Here is a 24,979-nt window from a genome sequence, read left to right on the forward strand (position 1 = left end):
CAAAAGAAGATATAAAAATTCTGAGATGTTAAGTTGACACATCCATGATCACACAACTTGAAAAGGACAGACTACATGTAAAACAGAAGGGCTGGCACCTCTTCTATATTATCAAAGTGAAATGATTTTTACAATACCGGATGTATCTTCTGTACACATTACTTGATCTTTGCAAAGACCTTGGCTAAAGCTAAATCTTACATAGCATGAACACAGGAGATATTTCTGATTAACTGGCTTGGTGAGGTACCATTCAATGTTAGAGCTATTAATTGCTGACTTTCAGTGATGTCAGTGATGTTAAAGTGTTTGGTCTTCAAAAATTCAGAATGATCCTGACATTACTCTGTTAAATGGGAAAATATCTGTGGTAAAGATTTACCACAGATATTTGGTAAATCTTGGGGGGATTTGGTAAATGTTGGGGGGATTGAGAAAATTAAATGGTCTAAATGTAGAGATGTTAAATACAGAAACACAAGTCATTCATTTCCCTTATGCCAAATATCAACTAATCATATAAAGTAACCAAAACAAGAGCACTTTTCTGGGATGATGGTATGAAATTTTATCTTACTCGCTTAAAGTCACACCTCTTACTTGTGTGTGGCTTGACTGAGAGACCACTTTATAGTTTATTTCATTATTTAGAAGCATAGTAGTGGCCATACTCTGAATCACAGATGACGTTGCAGCCACTCAGCTTGTTGAGTTTAGGGCTAACTATGCTTATGCCTGGTTATTTCAGTTGTTAAATTAGACCAGTTATAAGGTGATCCTACGAAATGCTTGATACTTCAAACCTTAGTAAGGTTGAGAGTTTGAAACAAATGTAAAGTGGTCTATTTGTTGGGTTTTGGGGGCTTTATGCATGTGGCTCTAAACCAGTAAAATGAATGAGATAATTCTGATATTACTGCCAAATTCTACCCAAGATTATAGTGTCAACATATAAAAATTTTTTTAAAAACACAAATCATTAAGATACAGTTGAATTTTATTTATCTGTTTACCAACTATCCATTATCAGGGCAGTCGGAAATCCTCAATAATTCCAGTGAATTTATTTACTAAAGTGGGTTGCTTGTTTGCAAAATCTCTGTACAAGTTATCCACTGTAGCATTTTTATAGCAGTTAAAAATTAGAAACAATCCAACTGTTCATTGGTAAGGATACTATAAACCAATTATGCCACATTTGTGTAATAGAAAACTCAAAAATCATTAAAAAGAATAACATGCAAATATTTTCAAAGCATATTCTTAAATTTAAAAAGAAAGCTGAAAATCAGTACCATAAGATGATCCAATATTAACAATACTCAATGCATTTTTGAATTAGGCATAGGAGAAACCTATGAGTTGTTATTTCTGAGGGTGACTGATGCAAACTTCTCTTGGTAATTTATATATTTATGTAGTGTTTTAGTTTTTCACAACCAGCATATGTTTGTTTTATAATTTTTTTTAGTGCCTTTGTAAGGTCATTTTTATACCTGAAAAATATATAAATGGTCTTTGTACAATGGACTTTCTAAGGTCATTTTTATACATGCAAACATTAGACAAAGGAGTAAAGTGATCTTCCCACGGTCACAGACAGTGACAGAAACAGACTCAAATTAAGGGCCATCACTCTCCAAAAGCTTATTTCTACTCAAGTGTTTTAAAATATCCTTTAGAAACTGTAACATACCAGATACATACCAACAGGACCATAAGAGCCCAGAGAAACTAGTATTTAACAGTCTAGAGAAGCAATATACCAGGTGAGCAGAGAGTGAGAGAAAATGTGTGTGTATGTGCGTGTGCGTGTGCATGTGCGTGTGTGTGTGTGTGTGTGTTAGGGTTGGAGGGCTTTGAGAGACATTCAAACGGAGAAAATAACCTGTGCAAATGTGCAAAGAAGGCATGGAGGATTTTTAAACATATTAAAATAATACTATTGGAGGACTAAATATAGTTTGTTATGGTTTGACACAGGACACGTAGGGTATAGATCATGGATAAATAGATTGATAGATAGGTGATAGAGAGAGACAGACAGACAGATATGGGAATTGCTAGGAAAGGCTTAGAAAGATAAGCAGAAAAACTAGATGAAGATCCTGTGTCAGTTCAATGAGTTTATGTTTTACCTTGAAAATAATAAGGGCATACTGAAGAATTTTATGCATAACAAAAGCATAAACAGAAACAGACTTAAATTTGAGAAAGTTTACCTGGAGAATAAATTAGGGTTTATCTGGGAGCAGGGGAAACTCAAGGCAAGAAGACCAGTTAGAAGACCACTGCAACAGTCTGAGCTAAAAATGGTGATCGTCTGTGGTCATGATGGTGGAAGGTGAGGAGAGATTCAAGAGATAAGCAAGAGATCAAATGAACAGGATGTGGCATTTGACTGGACATGCAGAGTTGGGGAAAAGGAAATGTTTACACTGACATCCAGATTTCTACCCTCAGAAACTGGATTATTGCTGGTGGTATTCACTGAGAAAAGAAAGATGAGAGAAATAGAATAGCAGGTTTAGGGACTGGGTAGGAGGTGAGGGAGTAAGTGTCACTATGTGGGGAGACAGTTGGGATCATGTGTCAGGAAGCAGCCAGTGGTACATCTGAAATATATATATGGGTTTGAGGACTTCTGAGGGCTAAAGACACAACAGAACCAGTATGAAGCTGGTGGGCAAACACACCAACAAGAACACTGTTAAAAATATATATTTTGAGGCCCTACACTGGAAATGATAATTCAGTGGGAACTATAAGAATCCGTAGAATCAACAAACCTGGGCTTATAGTGCATTTGATGCCTAGTCAGACAGTTGCCTTAGTAAACTTCTAGAGACACTGCCTAGTGGGCTGGCTCAGTGCAGCCTGCGTCTCAAGGACCACAGTATTTGGCTATGTTCCCCAAGAAACCCACTTCTCAGTTTTGCAAAACAAACTCTGTCACACATACAAAACATCAATCAACTGTTCTGGCAATGAAGAAATAAGCACAAATTCTTCCATTTTTAAGAGTAATAATTCATGCCATAACAACATTAAAAATCAAGAAAGCTTTTATTTTATATTTTAATTCCAGAATTCAATTGGCAGGATTTTATATATTATTTCATTCTTAGATATTGCTGTTTTTAATTAAAGAGGGACACAAATCTATTTAAGAAACTATAGTTTTAAAATTTAAGAACTCTAAGCAGCAATTTATCTGTATTTAAAGTGCTTGTTCATTGCCATAAGTTTTCTTATGGCTCTTTTTAATAAGTATATTCCCTTACCTCCAATATTCTGCATTGTAATGGAAATAAAAGCTCCAATTTTTCCCGGCCATCCAAATGCCTTTTCTCCTAAGTTTTCATAAATCAAAGATCCTACAATATAAGATAAAATAGCTTTGTTAAAAAGATTGTTTTAATGACTAAAATATTTTTGTTATATAACTCCACACTGAAGTCTCAAACATGTAAATAAACTTCATATAGAAATTACAAGCGCAAAAGATGCAATCTCAAAAACCAGTAAGCAATATATTAAAATGTTCTCCAAATAAGAAGCAATGGCTTTATTTATTTTAGCTGCATGTAGCAAGTCAAACAGTTCTTTCTATCATATATCAGAAATGTCTTTTTTTCCTATTTGTCTTGAACCTGAGCCAGCTGACTTTCCCTCCTGCCTCTCACTTGCCCAAACAACTAAAAACATTGAGAGATCATGTCACTGGGCTCAGAAGAAAATGAAATGTGAAACTGACTACAATCATCCTAAGGTTATGAAGCAACAGACTGAAATACTCTTATGAGAATTAAAATAGAATGTGTTGGACTCAAGCAGTAGCATACCTCCTTCCTTGGCTGTTTTTAATAAAAGATGAACTGAGTACAGTGATAATACTGCTACAGCAAGCAGCATGATTCTGTAAAGGGAAGAGAGAGTAGGTAATAAAGTTTCTATAATAAAAAAGACATAATTATATTAGATGTTACAGTAAAAGATCACATTAATCTTTTTAATCATCAAATTTCCAAAAGTATGTGGGTTTGGGGGAAGCTGATAAATTCTTTTCAGAACTCTACACATAACCTTTAAAGTCATAGAAATAGAATTTGCTATGTTTTACATGCCCAAATCTACTACCTGAAGTAACTCTTTTTTAATGTTACCCAGTTATAGAATCTGGTTCATAGCTTAGATGCTAAGTGTACAGCAAAATTAGCAAATGCTACATCTACTTAGCACATGGGAATATGCACATCATATTTGCATGATATTCACATCAGCACTTAAAATTGAAGGGCTATTCATTAGCCTGACTAAACCTTAATCTGAAATCTAGGAATCCAAAAGCCAAAGCATGCAATCTGAGCTGCCTTACTGCTGATCCTGTGCATTAGATAACAAATGTAAGCTAGAGGGGCAAGCAGTTGCATATATAATAGAGAAAGCAGAGAAAGCTAAAGATGGGGCAGGAAAGTTCCTTTATTTTTGCTTTCAGAGTCATTTCTGCTGTTAGGACCCTCTGCATGTCCACATGCATTTATGGTTTCTTTATGTTTATGCTGAATGGTATTTTTCCAAATCTAAGACTTGGAGCACAAAAGTAAGAATAAGAATGTTGATAGAAGCATCTACATAATAAATGGAGGAATAATACTAACTTTTACCTGTAACTAAAAAAAAAAAACACACACTTTCCTCACAATTGATCTACTCTTTTGGAATTCCCAATGAAATCAATATTACAAATGTACATTTAGACCATGAATTATAAATTTTATGACCCTTGTAACTATATTTTGCTCTTATTTTCCATGAAGTATGTCTGCCAGAAGTGTCTAACCAATGACTTATTACTGTGTTTTTCCATACGCCTTATGAACTTAACTGTTTTTAAGGAATAATGTAATTCAGATTATATAATTTTGTTCTCTGGAAAAATAATGAGCATTCCCTATATTCTAAACATGCACTTTTTCTGGCAGAAAATACCAACAGTAAAACCAATGAAATACTGTGTCACTTGCTATAAATTAAGAGAGAAAGCTTAATCCAGTCCGTGCTATTTAGACACACAAAACACACTTCATGATGTTTAGTGATTTAATTGTTCTGATCAAATTAATCTGCTAAATGTTTATAGGCCTGAAATGAGGCCTTCATTTTAAAAAAATGGAATATTCTTCTCTCATGAAGATAATCTATGACTCTAAGATCGGGGTAAGTGTTGCCTATTCATCAGTGATCTGTAACTTCCTAACTAATTTTAATGGCATGTATAATTGATAAAGGAAGGCAGCTTTTTTGTCTTAGAGGTAATGCACATTACAAAATCATACAAATAATTGACTATATAGCTATTAAAATTCAGATTATTAAAAAACCTACTTTATCTCAAACATGGCTTATATAAAAATAAAGTTGATATAAATTCCATTCAGCTAAAGAATATTATACATAAAAGTTTAATCAAAGCACTAACACAATATAAATATTTATAGTCCTGATCCTTAGCCCTCAAATAGCTGTGTGATTACTAATCACATGTGATATTCAGAACATAAATAGTACATATTTATGATATAAATGTTGCATTCTTAGACAATTATTTAACTCTCTAGCACTGCATCTGGGATTAGGATCTGTGTCCACAGTGGTGGCTAACATCAGACTTTATTCTTGTGAAGAATTCCACTGCTGCTAACTATATCTTGGAAAATACCAGGCTGTACATGATGCACATAAATGTCTATTGTTGTCTGTCAGAGACAGTGCTGTATCCACCCTACAGGTCAACTACCAGATGCCACTTTTAGGCAGCATTTGAACAAGTTTGGTGAAAGTGCATAGGTTTAGGAATAGGGTTTGGTCACTCAACAAATATTTCCTGTACCAGGCACTGCACTAGGTTTTGGGATAGAGACAATGGTAAGTAAAAACAGACATGAACTCAACTTTCTAGAACTTATGTCTGGCAAGGGAGACAGATATTTAACCAAATGAATCAGACAAATCGCGTTAAAACTGGTGAGTGTATGATAAGGTGATTTGCCCCAGTCATGGAGATCAGGGCAGGCAGCACTCAGGCAAGGCTGAACTGACATATGAGGAGTTAACTAGTGAAGAAGATAGAGAAGAGGGTTCCAAGAAAATGTGCAAAGGCCTGGTGGTGAGAGGGAATGTGGCATCTTCATGGGATGGAGACAAGGCTTATTGTGTCCAGTATATCTTTCACACAGGGGCACAGGAAACAGGATATAAGTGGGGCCAGGGCATGCAAGGCTCTTAGGCTTGGTTGTTTCTTTCCTAAGAATGAGACAAAATTGCTTCTGGGAAAGATCTTTTTGACTGCAAAACACCAAATTATTTCAAGTACCTACTGAACAATGAAATGCTTCTGGTGAGGCTGCTCTAGCACTTTGGTTGGCTGAGCACATAAACTTTCTGCCATTGGATTAGGGAGAAATCACTAATAGTTGGGTGAACAAGTACCATGATTAGCCTCCTCTGACTTTTTCTCAGGTTGCTGTTCTATCTAAAAGCCAGAGGAATTCACAAATACTTTCTCAGATTGCTCATGTTTACAAAGATCAAACTTCAGATTGTCAATTGAAAGAGCCACCAGGTATGCATAGACTTCATCACCAAATGTTGACATCCACATTCACTTACATAAAAAGTATGATCCCTGTGTTGGCCATGGCATAGGACAAGCCCAGGATCCCACTGCCCATGATGGCATTACTCAGGTTGAATGAAGACATTCCGAAGGAAGTGGTTCCGGGATGCTTGAAGAAGAAGGGATGTATTATAAGCAAGCATTTGCCAAAGGGCAAACCTTTGGGGGTTACCCTTATTCTCACATTATCTTTTCTGCAGATTACAGTCCAAAATTGAAGACTAAGATAAAATTACAGTGAGTAAAGCCATTACTCAACAGCAATAAAAGCATGTAATCTTCAACGGAATGCAGTGCTTGGTTTCAGCAGAGGTCTCAGTAAAAATAAAAATTACAAGGGGAGTCACATAAAGAAGGAAAAACATGTATGATTGCAGATTACCTTTGGGTTAGAATGATTTCCCACCAAAACACATAAATTTCATAAATGATTTATTCAGCCATATGGCGAACAGGAAAAAACAAGCCCTTATTCCAGTAAGGGCCTGAATAAACAGAGAATGTGCTGATCAAGGCTTGGAAAATTTCAGTCACATTGTTTTCCCACAGACACCGAGGTAGATCAGACACCCGCAGTCCTGTTTATTGCCTGAAAACATAGATTCACTTACATGTTCATCACCATAATCTGCCAGCTTCTTTTTCGCCAAAAATCCATTTGTCAGGAATTTCTGACTTTCAGCGTCTTCATTAGCAAATTGACTGAACACATACACACACACACACAAATAAGAAAGTAAAAACATCTAAATATATGCCCTAAATCATCTGTACATTTCAGGTGATCTAAGTAACTGAATCAGAGGAGGGAAAATAAGATACCCCATTTTTTTTTCTTTTCTTCCTTCACATTAGCAGTCATCCCAGAGCAACAATGGAGCTCCATTTGCAAATATACTTTGGGATGGAAGAAGGATGTTATGAAGGAAGGAAATATTATTTTTTAGTTAAAAATTGTTTCTGGGAGATTTCTTCTTTCTCACATTAGCTATGCAAGAAAGAGGCTTAACTAGATCTAATTGTGATCCCATTTAGAGCCCTTTCAAAGAAAGAGTACAGGGAAACGATAGAGTTTTCTGATCTACTACCATACCATAATCAGATGATTGTATTAATTCAACCAACACTGATTAAATGCCTAGGCACTGTGTTTCTAATCTCATGTGATACTCAAAATATTCCTACGATGAGGCAACTGTGACTCAGAAAGGTGAAGCAGCAGGCCCATATCCACCAGGCCCTATTCTCCCTCTGGCATCAAGCAGTCCCAGACAGGACCCTGTAGCTGGTATTTTCCTCTCTCTCTCTCTCTCTCTTTTTTTTTTTGGCACAATCGTTTATACATATATTTCCTACTGGAAAGTAATTCAATGGTAGCTCTGTTTTGTGTTGGCTGTTTTTGTATGTGTGTGTGTGTTTTAATTACTGTCAAAATGTACATGGATTATTAACAGGTAACGAATGAAACTAAGAAAAATATTAAAACAATTCAATGAACTGGCAGAAGAGTTGGAAGAAAATTTTAAGATGTCACTGTCCACAGAGCATTATGATTGTGGTTTTCTTGGGCACACGATGGAACCTGTACAACTTGATCATAGATAGAGCTGTGCTGGTCAGCTCGTGCAGTTATATGCCAGGGGCTTTGAGGCTACAGACCTAGGACCAGCCACATTTCCAAGAGGCTCAATTAATAAGGCCTGCTGCTGCCATTGCATTTTTATACTGCAAAATGTCACAGACTTTTTAGTTGTTTTTATATAAAATGATCAACTATGTATATTTCTTAAAGGTGCTTTCAAATTGATGGTTCGAAAATTTTGGGCATTTCCTACATAAAAAGTAAGATAAAAAGTAAGATAAAATAATTGAAGAGTGTTCTATTAATATAATCTTAGGGGGCGGGTACAGTGGCTCATGCCTGTAATCCCAGTGCTTTGGGAGGCCAAGGCAGGTGGTCACCTGAGGTCAGGACCAGCCAACATCATGAAACCTGTCTCTACTAGAAACACAAAAAATTTGCTGGACGTGGTGGCAGGCACCTTAATCCCAGCCATTCATGAGGCTGAGGCAGGGGAATGGCTTGAATCCGGGAGGCAGAGGTTGCAGTGAGCCGAGATCACACCATTGCACCTCAGCATGGGCCACAAGAGTGAAATTCTGCCTCAATAATAAATAAATAAAGTAATCCTTAGAAATAAGATAGAAAAGAATTATTTTAGGAGATCTGTACAAACTGCTTTTTATAACAGAAGTGAATCCTGAAAATAATCTGGAAAAGAAAGAGGATGGCAGGGTTAATTTTTGAGAATAGAAAACAGTACAAGATGTAGATAGAAAAAGCAGACAAAACCACAAAGTTTTATGTGCTTTTCTAGAACTCAAGACATAAATAGCTCTGTGTACACAAGTTAAGAACATTTCCTGGCCTTCTGCCACATTTCTCATGGAAAGCATAATGCCCACAGTTGTTGCCTTCTTCCATTTCCATATACCCCTTAATGGTCTGTAGTTAATGTACCTGCTATGTGAAGACTGGTACATAATGTTTACAGTTGGAGACTGAGATGACAGGATAAAATGAAGCCTAAAATGGGCCTAAGAACTATAAACACAAAAGTGCCACCTATAATTTAAATGCTGGAATGTCCAACACTCTATTCTTTATTTTAATCAATAAACTTAAAATCTGTATTCCATGAGTAGTTTTTAAAATTTAGAATTTGAAAATAAACAGATTTTCTTTCTTTGAGGCATTTGCATGTTCTTATTTTGGCATGAGATGAGTTGTAGTCATTAAACATGCCAAGATTGTATAAAATATATGAGAAATGTCCCCAGTATACTAAATGTTTTGATACCAAACCCAGCATGTATTAAAAACACAAGTATAATGATCACAAATAAATACATTATGTTGAATTTCTCAAAAATTTACATTTAAGGGTTCCATCTAAACCACACAAAGATAAAATCCATCTCTTTAAACTGATTTTTAAAACTGCAAAATGATGGCCTATGTTTAAACCAGGACATAAAGGGTAAGTCACTGTGAGTGGTTCAGAACACATTGCATGAAGCTTAACAAAAGCATTGATGCTCTTTCCATTCTGGCTTTTGAGGACCAAGTGGAATGACACTATGACAGTTCTTGGGTGGGTGCCCCCTTTAGTTTGGTCAACCTCTGCAGAGCTCATACTTGTGTGCATTCCTCTTAGAAACAAGCATCTTCAGGTTTGGATCAATTTTCTAAGGGTAATGCAGCGAAGGAGAAGTAACAAAAATTATTGAATGTCATCTATATACTGGGCACTCATCTCATCCTTGAAAAGCAGCTGTTGGTTTGCCATTTTACATTTGCCACTGAATCTCAAAGAGGACAAGAAGCTTTTCTAAAGTCAGGCAGACTCCAAAGCCCTGTCTTCTACCCTCCTAGTGTTTCCTCAAGGGTCACCTGATTTAGAAAATGCCATAATTTACATCTCAGTGGCCTCTCTAGTCCAATAACCCTAAGATTCATTGCACTGAGCTACTTGAAAGAAGAACAGTGCTTCCTCCTGATGGCCTTTCCCAGGTGATGTGAATAAAATGAGAAGTCTTTGTTCAAGCATAATATTCTCTATTTCAAGCCTAGATTTGGTCAAAAATTCCCTTCTGAGCATCTTAAATAATGTACAGTTTGATATAACATTTTGTGGAAAATCAATTGACTTATCAAATAACTACTGTGCACTTACTATGCACCAGGCAATGTGGCATGTGGTAGGACCACAGAGACCATTAACCTGTAGTAGTGGTGTAATTAACATCTGCATAGGGAAAGGGTGCATGAAGGAGGCGTGGTCACTTCTACCTGGCGGGGTAGAAGAATTTGGAAAAAACTGCATAGGAGACCTGAAGTTGAGCTAATTCTTGAAGGATGAAAGGTGTCAACATGGGAAAAGTGGGAGCAGGTGACTGATTCCAGGCAGCTGGAGCAGAATGAGTGAAGGCAACAAGTAACAAATAGGGAGGGGGCAAAAGACAGTATAGGAGAGGTAGGTCAAGAACAGATCACAAATGACCTTACATGCCCAGCAATGTGTAATCTACTTTCTCTTATGGCTAATGGAGAGGTGCAGAAGGGCTTTATCTGAGGGCAGAAATTGATTCCATTTTCAGTTGTAAGATCACTCTTGCAGGAGTGTAGAGGACTAGACAAGAGGAGAGCAAAATGTAAGACAGCAAGACAAATCAGAGCTGTCTCCCTGTCTCACATTTAATGCAGGCCTAAGGTAAGACTGCAGTAGAATGGATATAAAAAAAGTAGTGGATTTGAAGCATTAATAAAGTCGAACCAATTGGATATTAACTGGCCATTGGCTATGTGGGTCAAAGTTTACACCTAGGGGCTTTTGAGTGAGTTGCTGGATGATAGCGGTGATTTTCACTAGGAAGGGGATTACTAGAGGAGAAGCAGGTTCTGAAGGGAAAGACAGGAGTTCAATATTAGACATCACAGGTTTAACTTTATAAATGAGGCAATTCAGACACAGTAGTGGTCCAGTAGAGATGAGTAGTAGACAGTCGGATATAATAATCTGAAATTCAGCAGAGAAACTTAACAGGCTGGGGATATGGCATATATTCACTGAGTGAAGCCGTAATAGTTGTGAGGGAGCTTGCTCAGAGGATACTTTTAGAAAGAAAAGAATCCCTACAGAAACCAGGAGATGCAGCAATATTGAAAGAGGAATTTGAGAAAGGTCAAAGGAGCAACAGGCTAATATAATTAAAATTATTACACATTATTAATGGGGACAAGGACATTGTAGCCTCAATTTTAAAACAGTTACAAAATGGATTCACATTATCACTATATTTCAGGACCAGGGAGTTAATGTGCTAGCATCAATGTCATTGTTATCTCAAATTTACCTGTAATATATCCAATTCTTCCCATCAAGATCCTTGTTTTCCATATCCACATTATGTCTTATTTTTCCATGGAACCTAGTAACTTTAACCCCATACCTGCTCATTGCTGCCTTTTCTGAATTTCCTATCCCGATGTAGCTATCTGGAACACTCTCTCCGCTGCTGCTCTCATCATCTGGTTCGATGTTGACATTTCTCAGTTCCATGGGATCCATTTGAGCTGTCAGCACTTTCTTGTCCACACACAAGCCCCTTCAGTGTAAATAATATACTGTACCTTCAGCTTAAGGCTCTTCCACTTTGTGTTGATATTCAGAACACTCTGTTCTGCAAAAAGAACACAACATACATCATTATAATTTTATTTAAATAAAAAAAAGTGAACACGAATCATCTACATTTTGTATGTTCACTGTAAAAGGAAGGAAGAGAGGAAACTCTTGAAAACTTTACATAAACAAATCCCAAAAGTTTCCTTTACCCAATACAAGAAAGAAAAAAATGGAAGAGAAGAAAGGAAATTACTAATAATTGCTAAATCATCAGATAGTTATGGAGTGCCGATGTATAATGAAAATGGTAGGTTTTACTAGTCACTATGAAAAAAAAAAAAAAGAAATCTTAAGACATGGCAGCGGTCTTCATGAAAATTTTGGTATTTATGAGTGGAATACATGTTTTAAAAGAAAGGAAGACAAAAGTAAATTGTTGACAAAGGAAGGTCTGCCAAGGCACAATCTACCAGTGTCTTTACTAGCAATAACTAGAAAGAAAATTGCTGCTTTAATTTAATTGGACATGAAAGAATTAACAGCACCAAAATGCTTGATAATATGCAGCATAGGTGAGGATCAAGTTTCGGAAGTCACTTTCTAGGCACTTGGATCCTGAAGCAAAAGTTAAGAATAGTAACAAAAGAAAGTTCAGATTTACCTCTGGGTCAGCATCAGTCAACACCTATGTCAAATTAAAATGTATTTTAATAACAAAGAAATCTAGATTTTAGGCTCTGCTCTGCCTTTAATTCACTGGATCTCAGCATAAGTCATTTAACATTTGGGGACCTCATTTTCCTCAACTATAAAATGAAAAGGGGTGGACTGGAATTGTGTTTTTGAAAAATGCCCTGAATCTACTATATGTTGTTGATATAATTTCTTCAGAAATTCTTACCATTAGATTCATTCAGTTATTGTTGAACCATTATATTAGGAGAAGCACTATCACTCTTGAAAAGTGTGGTCCTGAAATGTGCAATACCCATTTGATAAGGAAATCCTGAGTAGAGAAACTGACATAAAAATTGCTCCAGAAGTCACAAAATCTGCAATCTCTCTAACAAACAGAAACTACTACATGGGAATACCTCTACAACCCATGGCAATGAGTTGTAGTTCCAGAGGTATTGTATTAGTTTAGTATAGTATAGTATAGTATTAGTTCCAGAGGTACTGCTTTGGAATGCAATTCACACTTGAGAAATGTTCACATCCTCAAATTACAAAACATAAAACACACATGGAAACTCACTAGTAAGAGTGCCAGTAGGCACAAGAAATGATAAAATTCACATCTAAGGAACTACAAATAGCAAAGCCATTTAAAAGGGACTTTTACATTACTATAATAAAAGGTAAAAGAAAACATTCAAAATAATGTAACTTTCACAGAATAAAAAAATTATAAAAGAATATAACAGGCTAGTTGCAAAAAGAGCCAAAAAATGAATTCTTAAAAAAAGAAAAAAAAAATAGAATCATTGAAATTAAAAACAAAAAACTCAGCTGAAGGAAGAGTTATAAAATTGAAAGACAGATCTGTGGAAATCACTCCAATTATAGCACGAAGAGACTGAAAGAAAGGAAAATACAAAGAAGTAGTTAAGATGAATGGGGAAAAATAAGAATTACACGTTCAAATACACACTAGTTGTCATTCCAATATAGAGAGATGTGAGACTAGGGTGAGGCAAAACATAAGGAGATAATGGCAGATATAAAGAAAGCAGTTCTCAGAATTAAAACAAAAAATTGCACACAGTGTTTCAAGCAGGAGGAATAAAAATGAATCTCTTATTGCTATAAGGCAGTCTAAGTGTATAACATAAAAGATCAAGAGAAACAAGTTAAAAGCTAAGAGAGAACAGAGGTAAGACATGCATATGGTTAAGAGAATAGAAACTCACTAAATGAGTACAAAGGTTTTCCTCACTCTTCACACAGTACCAGTTTCACTTCCCAGCAGCAACCACTATTGACAGTTTGTTTTTAGCTCATCATTTAAAGTCAGGCATTCTAGATCTAAATAATTCACTAACACTTTTTTGACTTGGTTTACTGATTTTAGACTGGTTACCCATAAAAAATAAGGATGTTAGCATACTTTTTCTAGCCTTTCTTCCTCTACACTCCTAATTATTTTAGTTAATAAAATATTTGCATAATTTGAGAATCATAGTATTTTCATATTGTTCTGTGAAACAAATGTGCCATAATTTGCTTGTTTCTAAACATGGAAAACTAATAAGCAGCAATTGCAGTATTATCATTGTATAAATAGTATTCCCTAAAGACAAAGTGGTATATTTGACTACATAATAAATGAAATATAATTCTATATTACCAAAACTTTGAAAGGAAATTTTCTATGCTCTTTTCATTCTGAATGGCTTCCTCTTCCAACCTCTGGGTCTTGCTCAGCTGCTAGTTTCTTGAACACCATTATATCTTTCTTCAGTTTATTTTGCATTATGGTAAAATAATGCCTTGAATAACTTTTTCACACAATGAGCCTATGCCTGTAAACAGAATTTCTGAGTTGTTTCATGTTGGAAAATGTCTTTATTTTGCCTTCAAACTTTGTTGATTGTTTGAATTCTAGATTCAGAAGCGTTTTCCTTCCGAATATTGAATAAACTTCTGTCTTCTAGCTTCTATTGATGAGTCTGGTTCTTATTTCTTTGTGCAAATAACTTATTGATGTTTTTCTGAGGATTTTAGAATTCTTATCTTTATCTGAAATTTCATCACGATGGGTCTAGATGTGAGTTACTTTTAAAATCTATCATATTCAGCATGCAGAGGGCCCATTTAATCAAAAGGCTTGTGTCTTTCTTCAATAGAAGACACACTTTCTTCTAAAAATAGTAGAAAAATGTTCTACTATTTTAAGAAGCTTTTTCTTCCCCTTTGTTTACTCCTAAAACTTTCGTTATTAGGTATTAGACCCCTTGATCCATATTGCTTAGCTTTTCTGTTTATGTTTGATCTGTTCGTCTTATTTAGGAATATTTCCTCAATGTCACATCCAAAATAACAAATTCCATCTTCAGCTATATCTGTTTTATTTTTCAACTTGTCAGCTATTTTTCTCAATCCTGCTCTAATTTCTAATAATTTGCTCTTATTCTCTCTCTTTTTTCATATCACTTATGTTTGTTTGTTTTATGGGAACAATATTTTCTCAGATCTTTCTAAAGATATTCATGTGAGGTTTTCAGAAGTTCCTTTTGTTCCCTAAATTATACGTTTCTTCTGAAGTTAGTTATTCTGTTTGGTCCTTCTCTTCCATGCTGCTCATTTTCCTTAGTTTCAAGTGATCCTAGGTTTTCTGTTCATATTTGTGAATGATGGAGAGCATTGATTAGCTTGGACAGGTGGTACTCGCAGCTTCTCTGAAATTGTGTGGGCCCGTTTCACCGATGGGCTGCTCCCTTGTAGGTTCTGTGCAAGTGGTTCTTCTGTGGCTTGTCTGCGGGACCAGCATCCAACTTCCAGACACAGCTGCCACTCCAGGAGTAGTTATTCTGGAGGTGAAGCATTTCAATGTATCTTCTTTTTGGTAGAGCTTTCATTCCTGCTTGTTATACCACTTTGTCTGAAGTAGAGGCCTTAATACTTATCCTAGCCTCCTTCCTCAAACTTTTCTTACAGATTGGATCACAGCTTTAACCTATAGTCAAAAATGGTATCCCAAACAGACCACCATGTCTAAACTGAGGTTCCTTGATGGATACCTGATCACTGGTTGCCCATGATCTATGCCTCTTCTTTGTCTACGCTGACTTAAGTTGAAGCTGCTGCAGGGCTCCCCATGGAAAAAGCACACTTACCTTGGTTCCTTTTCTCTTTCTCAGATTTTTCAACCCTATCATCTTTCTGCCTTCTAGGAGTTTTCAAAAATTTCTGTTTGTTGATGACACCACTATTGCTTTTCACAGTTTTGTAGTTTGGCCTTTTAAAAATATGATTTTGTGTGAAGTTTCATTGTTTGATTTCCCTAAAGCTAGATCCTAAGCCCCCTTCTTCTAATCCACTTCCAAGACTTCATATAATGTGATTTTTTTTTTTTTTTTTTTGAGATAGAGTCTCTATCTATCGCCAGGCTGGAGTGCAGTGGCAGCATCTCAGCTCACTGCAACCTCTACCTCCCAAGTTCAAGCAATTCTCCTGCCTTAGCCTCCCGAGTAGCCAAGACTATAGGTACTCACCATCACGCCTCGCTAATTTTTGTATTTTTAGTAGAGACAGGGTTCACCATGTTGGCCAGAATGGTCTCGATCTCCTGATCTTATGACCCACGCACCTTGGCCTTCCAAAGTGCTGGGATTACAGGTGTGAGCTACAGCACCTGGCCATGATAGGTAATTTTATGTGTCATTGTGGCTAGGTTAAAGGATGGGAAGATAGCAAGTAAAACCTTATTTTGGGGTATGTCTGTGAGGGCGTTCCTGGAAAAGATTACCATTTGAATCAATAGACTGAGTAAAAAAGATCCACTCTCACCACTGAAGGTGAGCATCCTCCAATCACTCCAGATTCCAAATAGAACAAAAAGGCAGAGGATGGGCAAATTTACTTTCTTTACTTGAGCTAGGACATCCATCTTTTCCTGCCTTCTCCTGCCTTTGAACCCTGGAACTCCTGGTTCTCAGACCTTGCAGTTCTGACACTTATACCAGCAGCATCCTGTTTCTTAACCTTCAGCCTCAGATTAAATTACACCACCAGCTTTTCTGGTTCTCCAGCTTGCAGATGCTGTATTTTGAGACCTCTTTGCTCCATAATCATGAAAGCCAATTCCCATAATAAATGTCATCTTATATCTACACACATCTATATCTGCCTATCTATTTATCTCCAGTTGGTTCTGTTTCTCTGGAGGACTCTGATGAATGCATGGACCAAAGACTGCTCAAGTTACATAGTCTAGGCTTCTCCTGGGAACTCAAGTTCCATGTGTCCAGGGGCCTAAATGTCATCTACATATCTCAGAGGTAGTTTAAATTCAACGTGTCCAAAATCTAACTTGTGATAGGCCCCTCTTCTTCCAATGTTTCCTTTCCAAAGAATGTTGTCACCATTTGTCCAGTTATTCAAGTCGAAAGCATGACACTTCTATTACAAATTTTTCTTTCTTACCCTCTACATCCAGTTCTTTACTAAGTCTGGTTGACTTTTACAATGACCTGAAGTATTTCTCAAGTTAGTCTTTTTCTTTTCACCTTCACTCTTGTCCAAGCTATCATCATGTCTATTGTAAAAATCTCCTGATCTTGAATTCTCTCTTGCCTTCCCTAACCGTCCCCACCATTCATTATTTATACAATAGTCAGAGTGATCTTTGAAACATAGCAGCAATGACACAGATCATTTCATTTATTTGCTTCAAACCCTTTAATGTCTTCCCTTTATTCTGAGGATAAAGTCCAAAATTCTCAACATGCCCGATAAGATTCTGCCTTGGCCAGTCACCTCTCTGGTCTCATCTCCTTCCACACTCTCCTCACCTTAGTGTTCTATACACTAGTCTTTCCATTCCAGAAATTCACCAGGTTCTCTATACCTCAGGTGATTTGCACATGTGAGTCCCAGTGACTGGCATGCTCCCCTCTCTCCTCCACTCCATCCTTCATTTATCCAGTCCCTCTAGGGGGCCATAGCAGTGTCTTTCATAGTATCCAACTTAGTCTGGGGGATCAGGGAAGTCTTCTCTGAGGAAGCAAAAGTGGGGCTGAGATCTTTGCTGCTGTTATGTATACATGCCTGCAGTCCAGAAGCTTCAGTTAAAGTCTGTTTTACTTTGTATATTAATAGAAACCTCGTTGACTTCATTTGCATTAAGCCATGCTAATCCTGGAATGTTTTATAAAAGATACATCAAACACTCATATGGCACTTACCACATGCCAGCTACTGTTTTAAGGCCTTATATCTATCAATTCTTCAGAGCGGCCCTCTGAGGTGAGTATGATTTTTTTTTCTTATTCCCCATTGTACAGATGAGGTAATGGAGGCACCAAGTTGAGTGGCTTCCATGCTATGCCACCTTTGTATTGCTGTCTCTACTACAGAGAAATAAAGCCTAATCAGGGAACAAGAACTATGGCTTTGCAGTAAGCAAAACTGGGTATAAATTCTGGCCACATTAACTATCTTTTGACTTCTCCATCTTCTGTGAAATGAAGGTAATATTATTTGCCACAAAGCAGTGTTGTGAGAGTTTAAATGAAATAATGGGTGTCAAAGTTTGGCATATAGTTTGCCCTCAATAAATTTTAAATCCTTTTTCTCTCTTCCAGTAATCAGAATCTAATTGATATCTTTATCTACATGCAAATGTAAATAGTATTTCATATGCATAGACTTACAAAAGAGGGTTTTACAAGTTCTCAAAACTCTCATAAACATTATGAGCAAGGTAGGTGCCCCTTCATAAATGAACAAATTAAGACCGAATTTTATGACATTTTTAGCATATATAAAATATTTATTGGGATGGGCACAGTGGCTCACACTTGTAATCCCAGCACTTTGGGAGGCCGAGGAAGGTCAATCTCCTGAGGTCAGGAGTTTGAGACAAACCTGGCCAACAAGGCAAAACTTTGCCTCTACTGAAAATACAAAAATTAGATGGGCATAGTGGCTCATGCGTATAGTCCCAGCTACTTGGGAGGCTGAGGCAGGAGAATGGCTTGAACCAGGCGGCAGAAGTTGCAGTGAGCCGAGATTGTGCCACTGCATTCCAGCCTGGGCAACAAAGGAAGACGCCATCTCAACAAAAAAAAAGAAGATTTATTCAATTTTTGCCTTGGCCAAGGGAGCTCTCACAAAAGTTGGGATATGCTTTCATAGCTTATATCTTAACTCTGAAGATTATATTATTGATCTATTTTAAGGGAACAATGGTTAAATGCACAATTCAAAAAGAATTAGCACATTGAGAAACTAAATATTCTGAATCATCTGTCTGCAGCACAAAGTATATGTCTTGAAGCCTTTAGACTAAATCATAATTGCTAAAATTTAATCAGAAACTATGGAAGACACAGAAGATAAATAAAACAGATTCCTTGCACCTGAGGAACCCAGCCTACTAAAACAAACAGATTTTGAGCAAACTCTTATAGCATGACATAACTAACATTTTTACCCTTTACTTGGAATAAACATATCGTGAATTAATCAAAGAATTATTGCATGGGGAGGATAGAAAAGAATATTTCTGGCAAACACTGTAATTGAAATGAAAAATTATCATAGGTATAGATTATTCTGCTGTTCGCCATATCAGAATGTGGTACCTTCGTTCACCCAGCCGCTCACTGGGTGAACTTGGCTGTGCCATTCTCTATTCTTCACCCCCTACTCTTGTCCAACGTATCACCAAGTCCTATCAGTCCTTCTTTCAACATTTATTTAAAATTGATCCACTTCTCTCTCCATCACCACTATGTTATTCCAAATGACTGTCCTACTGAAGACCCTACTGTGATTTTGTCATCACTTTTAGACTGAAGTCAAATTTCCTAATACACTGGAAGCTCTATATACTTTGACCCAGATAAAGCTCTTTATTCTCATATTGAATCCCACCATGCCACACTCACTGAATACACCGGGCTTCTTTCATTTCCCTGCTGTCACTGCAGTACCTCTTAACGTGCTGTTCTCTCTGTTTGGACTGCTCCTCCCCACATTCTTAGCCCAGGTGTCTCCCAATGTTAATTAAAACAACCTGAAAATCTTTAAAGGTCAATTGGTTGGACAAGTCTTTTCTAACCTCACATTACACTATATGCTCTCCTCTCTCTTGTAGTATTTAGCACACTTTTAACTGACTCTTTTAGTTGCCTATTTAATAGGCAACTAAACTGTCTCAGGCAGGAAGCTTCATGAGAACAGGAACAGTGCTGGGTTTGTGGATTATACATATTCCCAGCATCTAGCACAGTGCCTAGTGATATAGTCCACTAAGATAAATGCAATTGGATATGATCTGCGTTATATTAATAGATAAAGCTATGATTTTGATTATAGTTTTATAGCATAATGCTTCAAAATGAAATGAAAATGTTCTCTTCTGATTGTCAGGAGAAAGCATAGCTTTGTTGCACAGAGAATGTTCAAACTGCTTCTTTTTTTTTTTTTTTGAGACAGAGTTTCGCTCTTGTTACCCAGGCTGGAGTGCAATGGCGTGATCTCGGCTCACCGCAACCTCCACCTCCTGGGTTCAGGCAATTCTCCTGCCTCAGCCTCCTGAGTAGCTGGGATTACAGGCACGCGCCACCATGCCCGGCTGATTTTTTGTATTTTTAGTAGAAATGGGGTTTCACCATGTTGACCAGGATGGTCTCGATCTCTTGACCTTGTGATCCACCCGCCTTGGCCTCCCAAAGTGCTGGGATTACAGGCTTGAGCCACCGCGCCCGGCCCCAAACTGCTTCTTGAAAAATCAAATTTAGTTCAACAGAAATTTCTATAGTCTAGCCTTTCTCCCCATTAAAGTTAAGTTTCTCTGTGACACAAAGAAGTCTTGCAGAAACAGACTGGATTTTCTAGCGCAGTGGTCAACTGCATTCTTGATTCCATTCACTCTTCATGAAAATACGAAGTCGAAACTTGAAACCAAGTATTTAGAATACCATGGTATTAGCATAATTTCATTTTCATCATATTTATTAAAAGATATCTAAGTGTTCTGAGTAGTTAATTCTTTATATCCAAATTCTAATTATTAAACATTGTAATGCCCTCTTCTTTGGATGGGTACCTAAGAAGCTCAGGTGTAAGGGTGTCAAAACAGTAAATTTCTTATATTGTACCTATATGGTTCAACTTCAAAGAAAGACATTGAACCTAGAAGGGAAAACAGTCCTTAAGTCGAGAAGCAAAAGTTCTGACCTTCCCTAGTTACGGTAAACATTTATTTTACCTGATAAGTGAAAGTGAAAAGGGAGTTAATATTGCCAGAACAGATTTCCCAGCATTGCTATCTGTCTCATCTTTCATGCCTATCCAGTACTGACAAATCCACTTTGAAATTTAGGTTTAGGTAGCAGATAGCTTTACCTGTGTTACCCTTTGGTTGAGCAAGGGTCATGCAACTTCTAAAAGCCAAATCATCTTGTCTCCAAGGAACTTATTTAAATCTACATCCACCCTGTACCACAGATAAATGAATATAACTTTCACACTGATAAATGAATATAACTTTCACACTAAAATCAATCTAATATTACCTTTATATTAAATTATCTTAATTTCCCCAACAAGGCCATTCCAGTCACATTTCATCAGTGCGTACATGTATTGTTCTATAGCATGAGTTCTTACAAAAATTAGTTTTCATAAAAGCATTCAGTCTGAGGTACCTTTTAAACAAACTGACAATAACAGCAGAACTGTACTTAATTGACTATTTCCTATTGCTAGTGCTAATATTTTAGCATTTCATTTTTTTTCCCCCTTCTACTCAGATGCAGCTTGCAGGTAATATCTAGGAAGAACTAGAAAAGTTAAATAACCAAATACTGAGGTCTTTTCCCATTGCTAAAAATATTACATTCTTGCTAATACAAGCATTAAAGCAGCCATTTGAAGAGGTATAAAGGACTAGTCATAAAATTTGAATATTTGATTTTGTTTATAGACTTTCTAGCTCTGCTCCTAGAAAAAAACATAGTCATCTTAAACATAAATTGCCACATAAATTTTAAATCCTATTTTCCCAAACAGTAGTTTCCAGAATGTGCAGGGATATGTAGCCTACATGATATTAACAGAGTCAGCTCTATGATTCACATTTTAATGCATGGTGCTTAATCTGTCATGAATTCTGGATGCAGTAGGTTTCATTCATTTAATAGATACTAGATCACTCCCAGAAGTACTTTTTTCTTCTTAAAATAATTATTTTCACTTTATTTAAAGTAACTCACAGAATTAAAAAATAGCTTCAATAACCTTAAAGTATACTGTATAACATGTTTAAAGAAAACTCAAAAGTTTAGTCATTAATGCTACATTTTTCAGATCTTAATCTTGCTTATATACTTCTTAGGAGTATAAATGTAAATACTTTCAAGAAAATCCCAGAACACTATCTAAATATAAATCAAAACTGGAAGATCTTGAACTATAGAATAAATGGCAATGTTTGATTAAAAATACACCCAAATTTCTTCAGTTTGTCAAAATTAAAACATTTTTTAGCCCAGTATTCATGAATGTGATATATATTCAATTCAAATATTCTACCACTGAGTTACAGAACACTCTTAGTTTTACTATACCCTGGGCATTTAACTAAAACCATCCACATATACTCTGTAAGATACTCAAGGTACAGGGATACCTAAATATATTGGGAATTCTCCCCTATCTGATTAATAAATTTGAGAACAGCTCTACTTTTAGATAATTGACTCTACTCTTTCAAAATATAAAGCTATGCTTATATTCTATTCACTTCCCTAGTTTCTTTTAGTAACTTTGTTCTAAAAATACTCCTTAACTAAAATGGTCAAATTAAGAAGAAAAGGTAAGATACAATATTTTTTCTTTTTCATTTGATAATGGTGCAGCCCAAACTCTTAGCCATTCACATCTGCTGCACTAAAGTGATGTTCCTTCTCTGATTAGTCAAAAATTTTGTGGGTTTTTTGTTTGTTTTCAAGATTTAAAAAAATCTTTAATAGTGTACAATTGAAAATGTACTTCCAAACTTTTATATTTTTTCCTAGGACAAATTATGTCCATTCTTCATTACAGTCCATGATCAACCAAGAGATATAAATAACTAAACACATTTTACGTGCTGTTTTTGCAACATTTTCTTTCTTATTACCCACTGTCCCAATTGTATGCTTAAACCTAAAATTATCTGCAAAAGAAAACTGCAATCAGGGCCTGGGTAAATAATTTCAATGTTTGACATTATATTGAATTTATCATTTCTAAAATGAGAAAAAAAAGTTATCCAAGTAGTATTTTCAAACATTTTAATTTGTAATGAATAAACAATCAACACTACAAAAATAAGAAAGTAAGCATTAACACTGCAAATGCTCATGTAAAAACAGCTGTACCTTAATTATTTATCCAGTCCTTCGCAGGCTTTTCTGACTTGCTTGGAATGGCAGACCCTTGAAACAGCTTTGACTTATATGAACCTTTAAAGATCTAGACATTGATTTAAAAATCAGTGGGAGTGAACGAGACAAGCCAATCAACACCACCACCTCATCCCAACACCTCCTTCTGTCCAACTTGCGTCAGCTCTTGAAAAAAAAGAGAAGCTAAGTCAGTTTGCTGTTGTACATTTGGATTAAACATCAGTTACACCAATTTCTGTTTGCTTTTAGAATTTTGGCTTTTATACAATAAAATAATCACTGAAAGTTTTACCTTGGTTGCTGTCATTCTCTATTAAGATTCGACTAGGTTGGTTAACTGATGAATCCAGAAATATTAATTTTTCAAAAGGCTTATGAATTGAAGTCAAACAATACAATAACAATAGTTATGGGGTCAGATTGTTAAATGAAACATTATAATCAAAATGTCCAGAAAATATTGATTACATAGTGAAAGAGTTATTTTCTTTGGAATTGATCTTTTCAGAGAAAATTTTACAGAATGACAAACACTTCCAAATGATATTTTTACTCAAGATGCCGTGAAGTTAGAAATCACAGACCAATATCAGCCTCTGCTCCTACACCAAAGGCATTGTGTTGAGTAAGCAAAAGGCTGTTTGGCATTTTAAAAGAATTTTTAAGTAGATATTTTCTCCATCAAAAAAATCTACTTGGCTCTCCACATGTCAGAGGCAGAGTTAAAATACGTTGGCAAATCATTTATTTATTCTGCTATTAAAATGCATCAACTAGTCACTGTTATAAAAGTGAGGTGAGAAAAACAAATCGCAAACCAATCCAGAATTGAGGGTTCTTTGCCTTATAAATATTTATGACATGAATGAGCAATCATATAACCAATCAGAAGCAATGGTAGATTACAACAGATGTGTCAATACCTATTTCTATAAAAGAAAACTAAACATTGGTCCTCTAGTAAGAAATTTTAAGTTGATGCAAGACATTAAACATTAAACAAAATGTCTGGTTAACTATTTCTTTTTTCCTTTCCAAATGTACCTGTTGGGTCTATTAACTTTAGTATGGTAAACTTACTTTTACTTGTTTCTTAGCTCATTGTCTACTTTTTAGAGTTACCCATAGTTTTGATTTTATCAGATGAGAAGTATTATGGTCTAGGGGAACAATGATATTAACAAATGTACTAATTTTAATTGCAGGAAAATCTAAAGAAAGTTCCTTTTAAAATTCCTATTTCCATCATTTAATAATGATCTTTTCAATTTATATTTCTTTCTGTTTGCAAAGTTACCAGATAAACATAAAATTAACCATGAAAAAATTGCAATAATTGTTAGAAAATCAAATACTTCTATTCTGGTAAAATTTCATTTAATAGTGGGTCAATTAAACAAGAATGAATGTACTCCAATATGTTAATTTGATATTAAATTATAATATCGTATAAAATAGGGTGGAGATAAATGTATAGATACTTAAAGTTTTACTCTCCTTAAAATTATAAGCGTTGGCTTTGTTGTAATTCTGGTCTTTAAGTATAGTAAATAATTATAGTAAATTAGCATTGGATAAAAATTAAAAGTACACATAAGAGACTTCTATTGAAGAGTTTAATCTTGTTTATTTGAACCTACTCTACGTTGAAAAATTCTTATCACAAAACTTTTCTAACACTGACTTAAAAATCAAATGTCAAATATACACACATAAAAACTAATTTGGCAAAAGTTAATAAATTAAAATAATGAAATATCTGGTTCATTGTTTGATTATTTTTTCCCCTAGATCATTTGACATTTTCAGATGTGGTCAAAATTAATGAAGAAATATATGATCTACTCTTGACAAAACTCCCAAAAACTTTTCTTTCATAAGCAAAACACAGACTTAAGCATTATAATTCAATGTCCTGAATACTTATTAAAATCATTTCACAATGTAATCACATGTACATTTGGCAATAGACTTGTGCTGTTTTGAAT

At 35.7% G+C, this 24,979-nt stretch overlaps 1 protein-coding gene across 2 annotated transcripts in view; it reads right to left on the bottom strand.

Annotated features, from left to right (window-relative positions):
• The window catches only part of SLC38A4 (solute carrier family 38 member 4), a 73,404-nt gene that overhangs the window by 16,032 nt on the left and 32,393 nt on the right, over positions 1 to 24,979 (bottom strand). The window contains exons 1-6 of one of the 2 annotated variants that reach the window (XM_003941465.4): positions 22,965 to 24,176; positions 11,693 to 11,923; positions 7,291 to 7,381; positions 6,673 to 6,788; positions 3,846 to 3,919; positions 3,285 to 3,377 (exon numbers count right to left, since the gene is read on the bottom strand). In XM_003941465.4, coding sequence (XP_003941514.1) covers positions 3,285 to 3,377; positions 3,846 to 3,919; positions 6,673 to 6,788; positions 7,291 to 7,381; positions 11,693 to 11,811 — 493 coding nt within the window. In that variant the 5' untranslated portion in view covers positions 11,812 to 11,923; positions 22,965 to 24,176. Of the gene's footprint in view, positions 1 to 3,284; positions 3,378 to 3,845; positions 3,920 to 6,672; positions 6,789 to 7,290; positions 7,382 to 11,692; positions 11,924 to 22,964; positions 24,177 to 24,979 lie in introns of those variants that run through there. The other variant, XM_074403182.1, reaches the window with a different exon arrangement.

This window comes from Saimiri boliviensis, chromosome 7, assembly GCF_048565385.1.
Source record: "Saimiri boliviensis isolate mSaiBol1 chromosome 7, mSaiBol1.pri, whole genome shotgun sequence".
NCBI lineage: Eukaryota > Metazoa > Chordata > Mammalia > Primates > Cebidae > Saimiri > Saimiri boliviensis.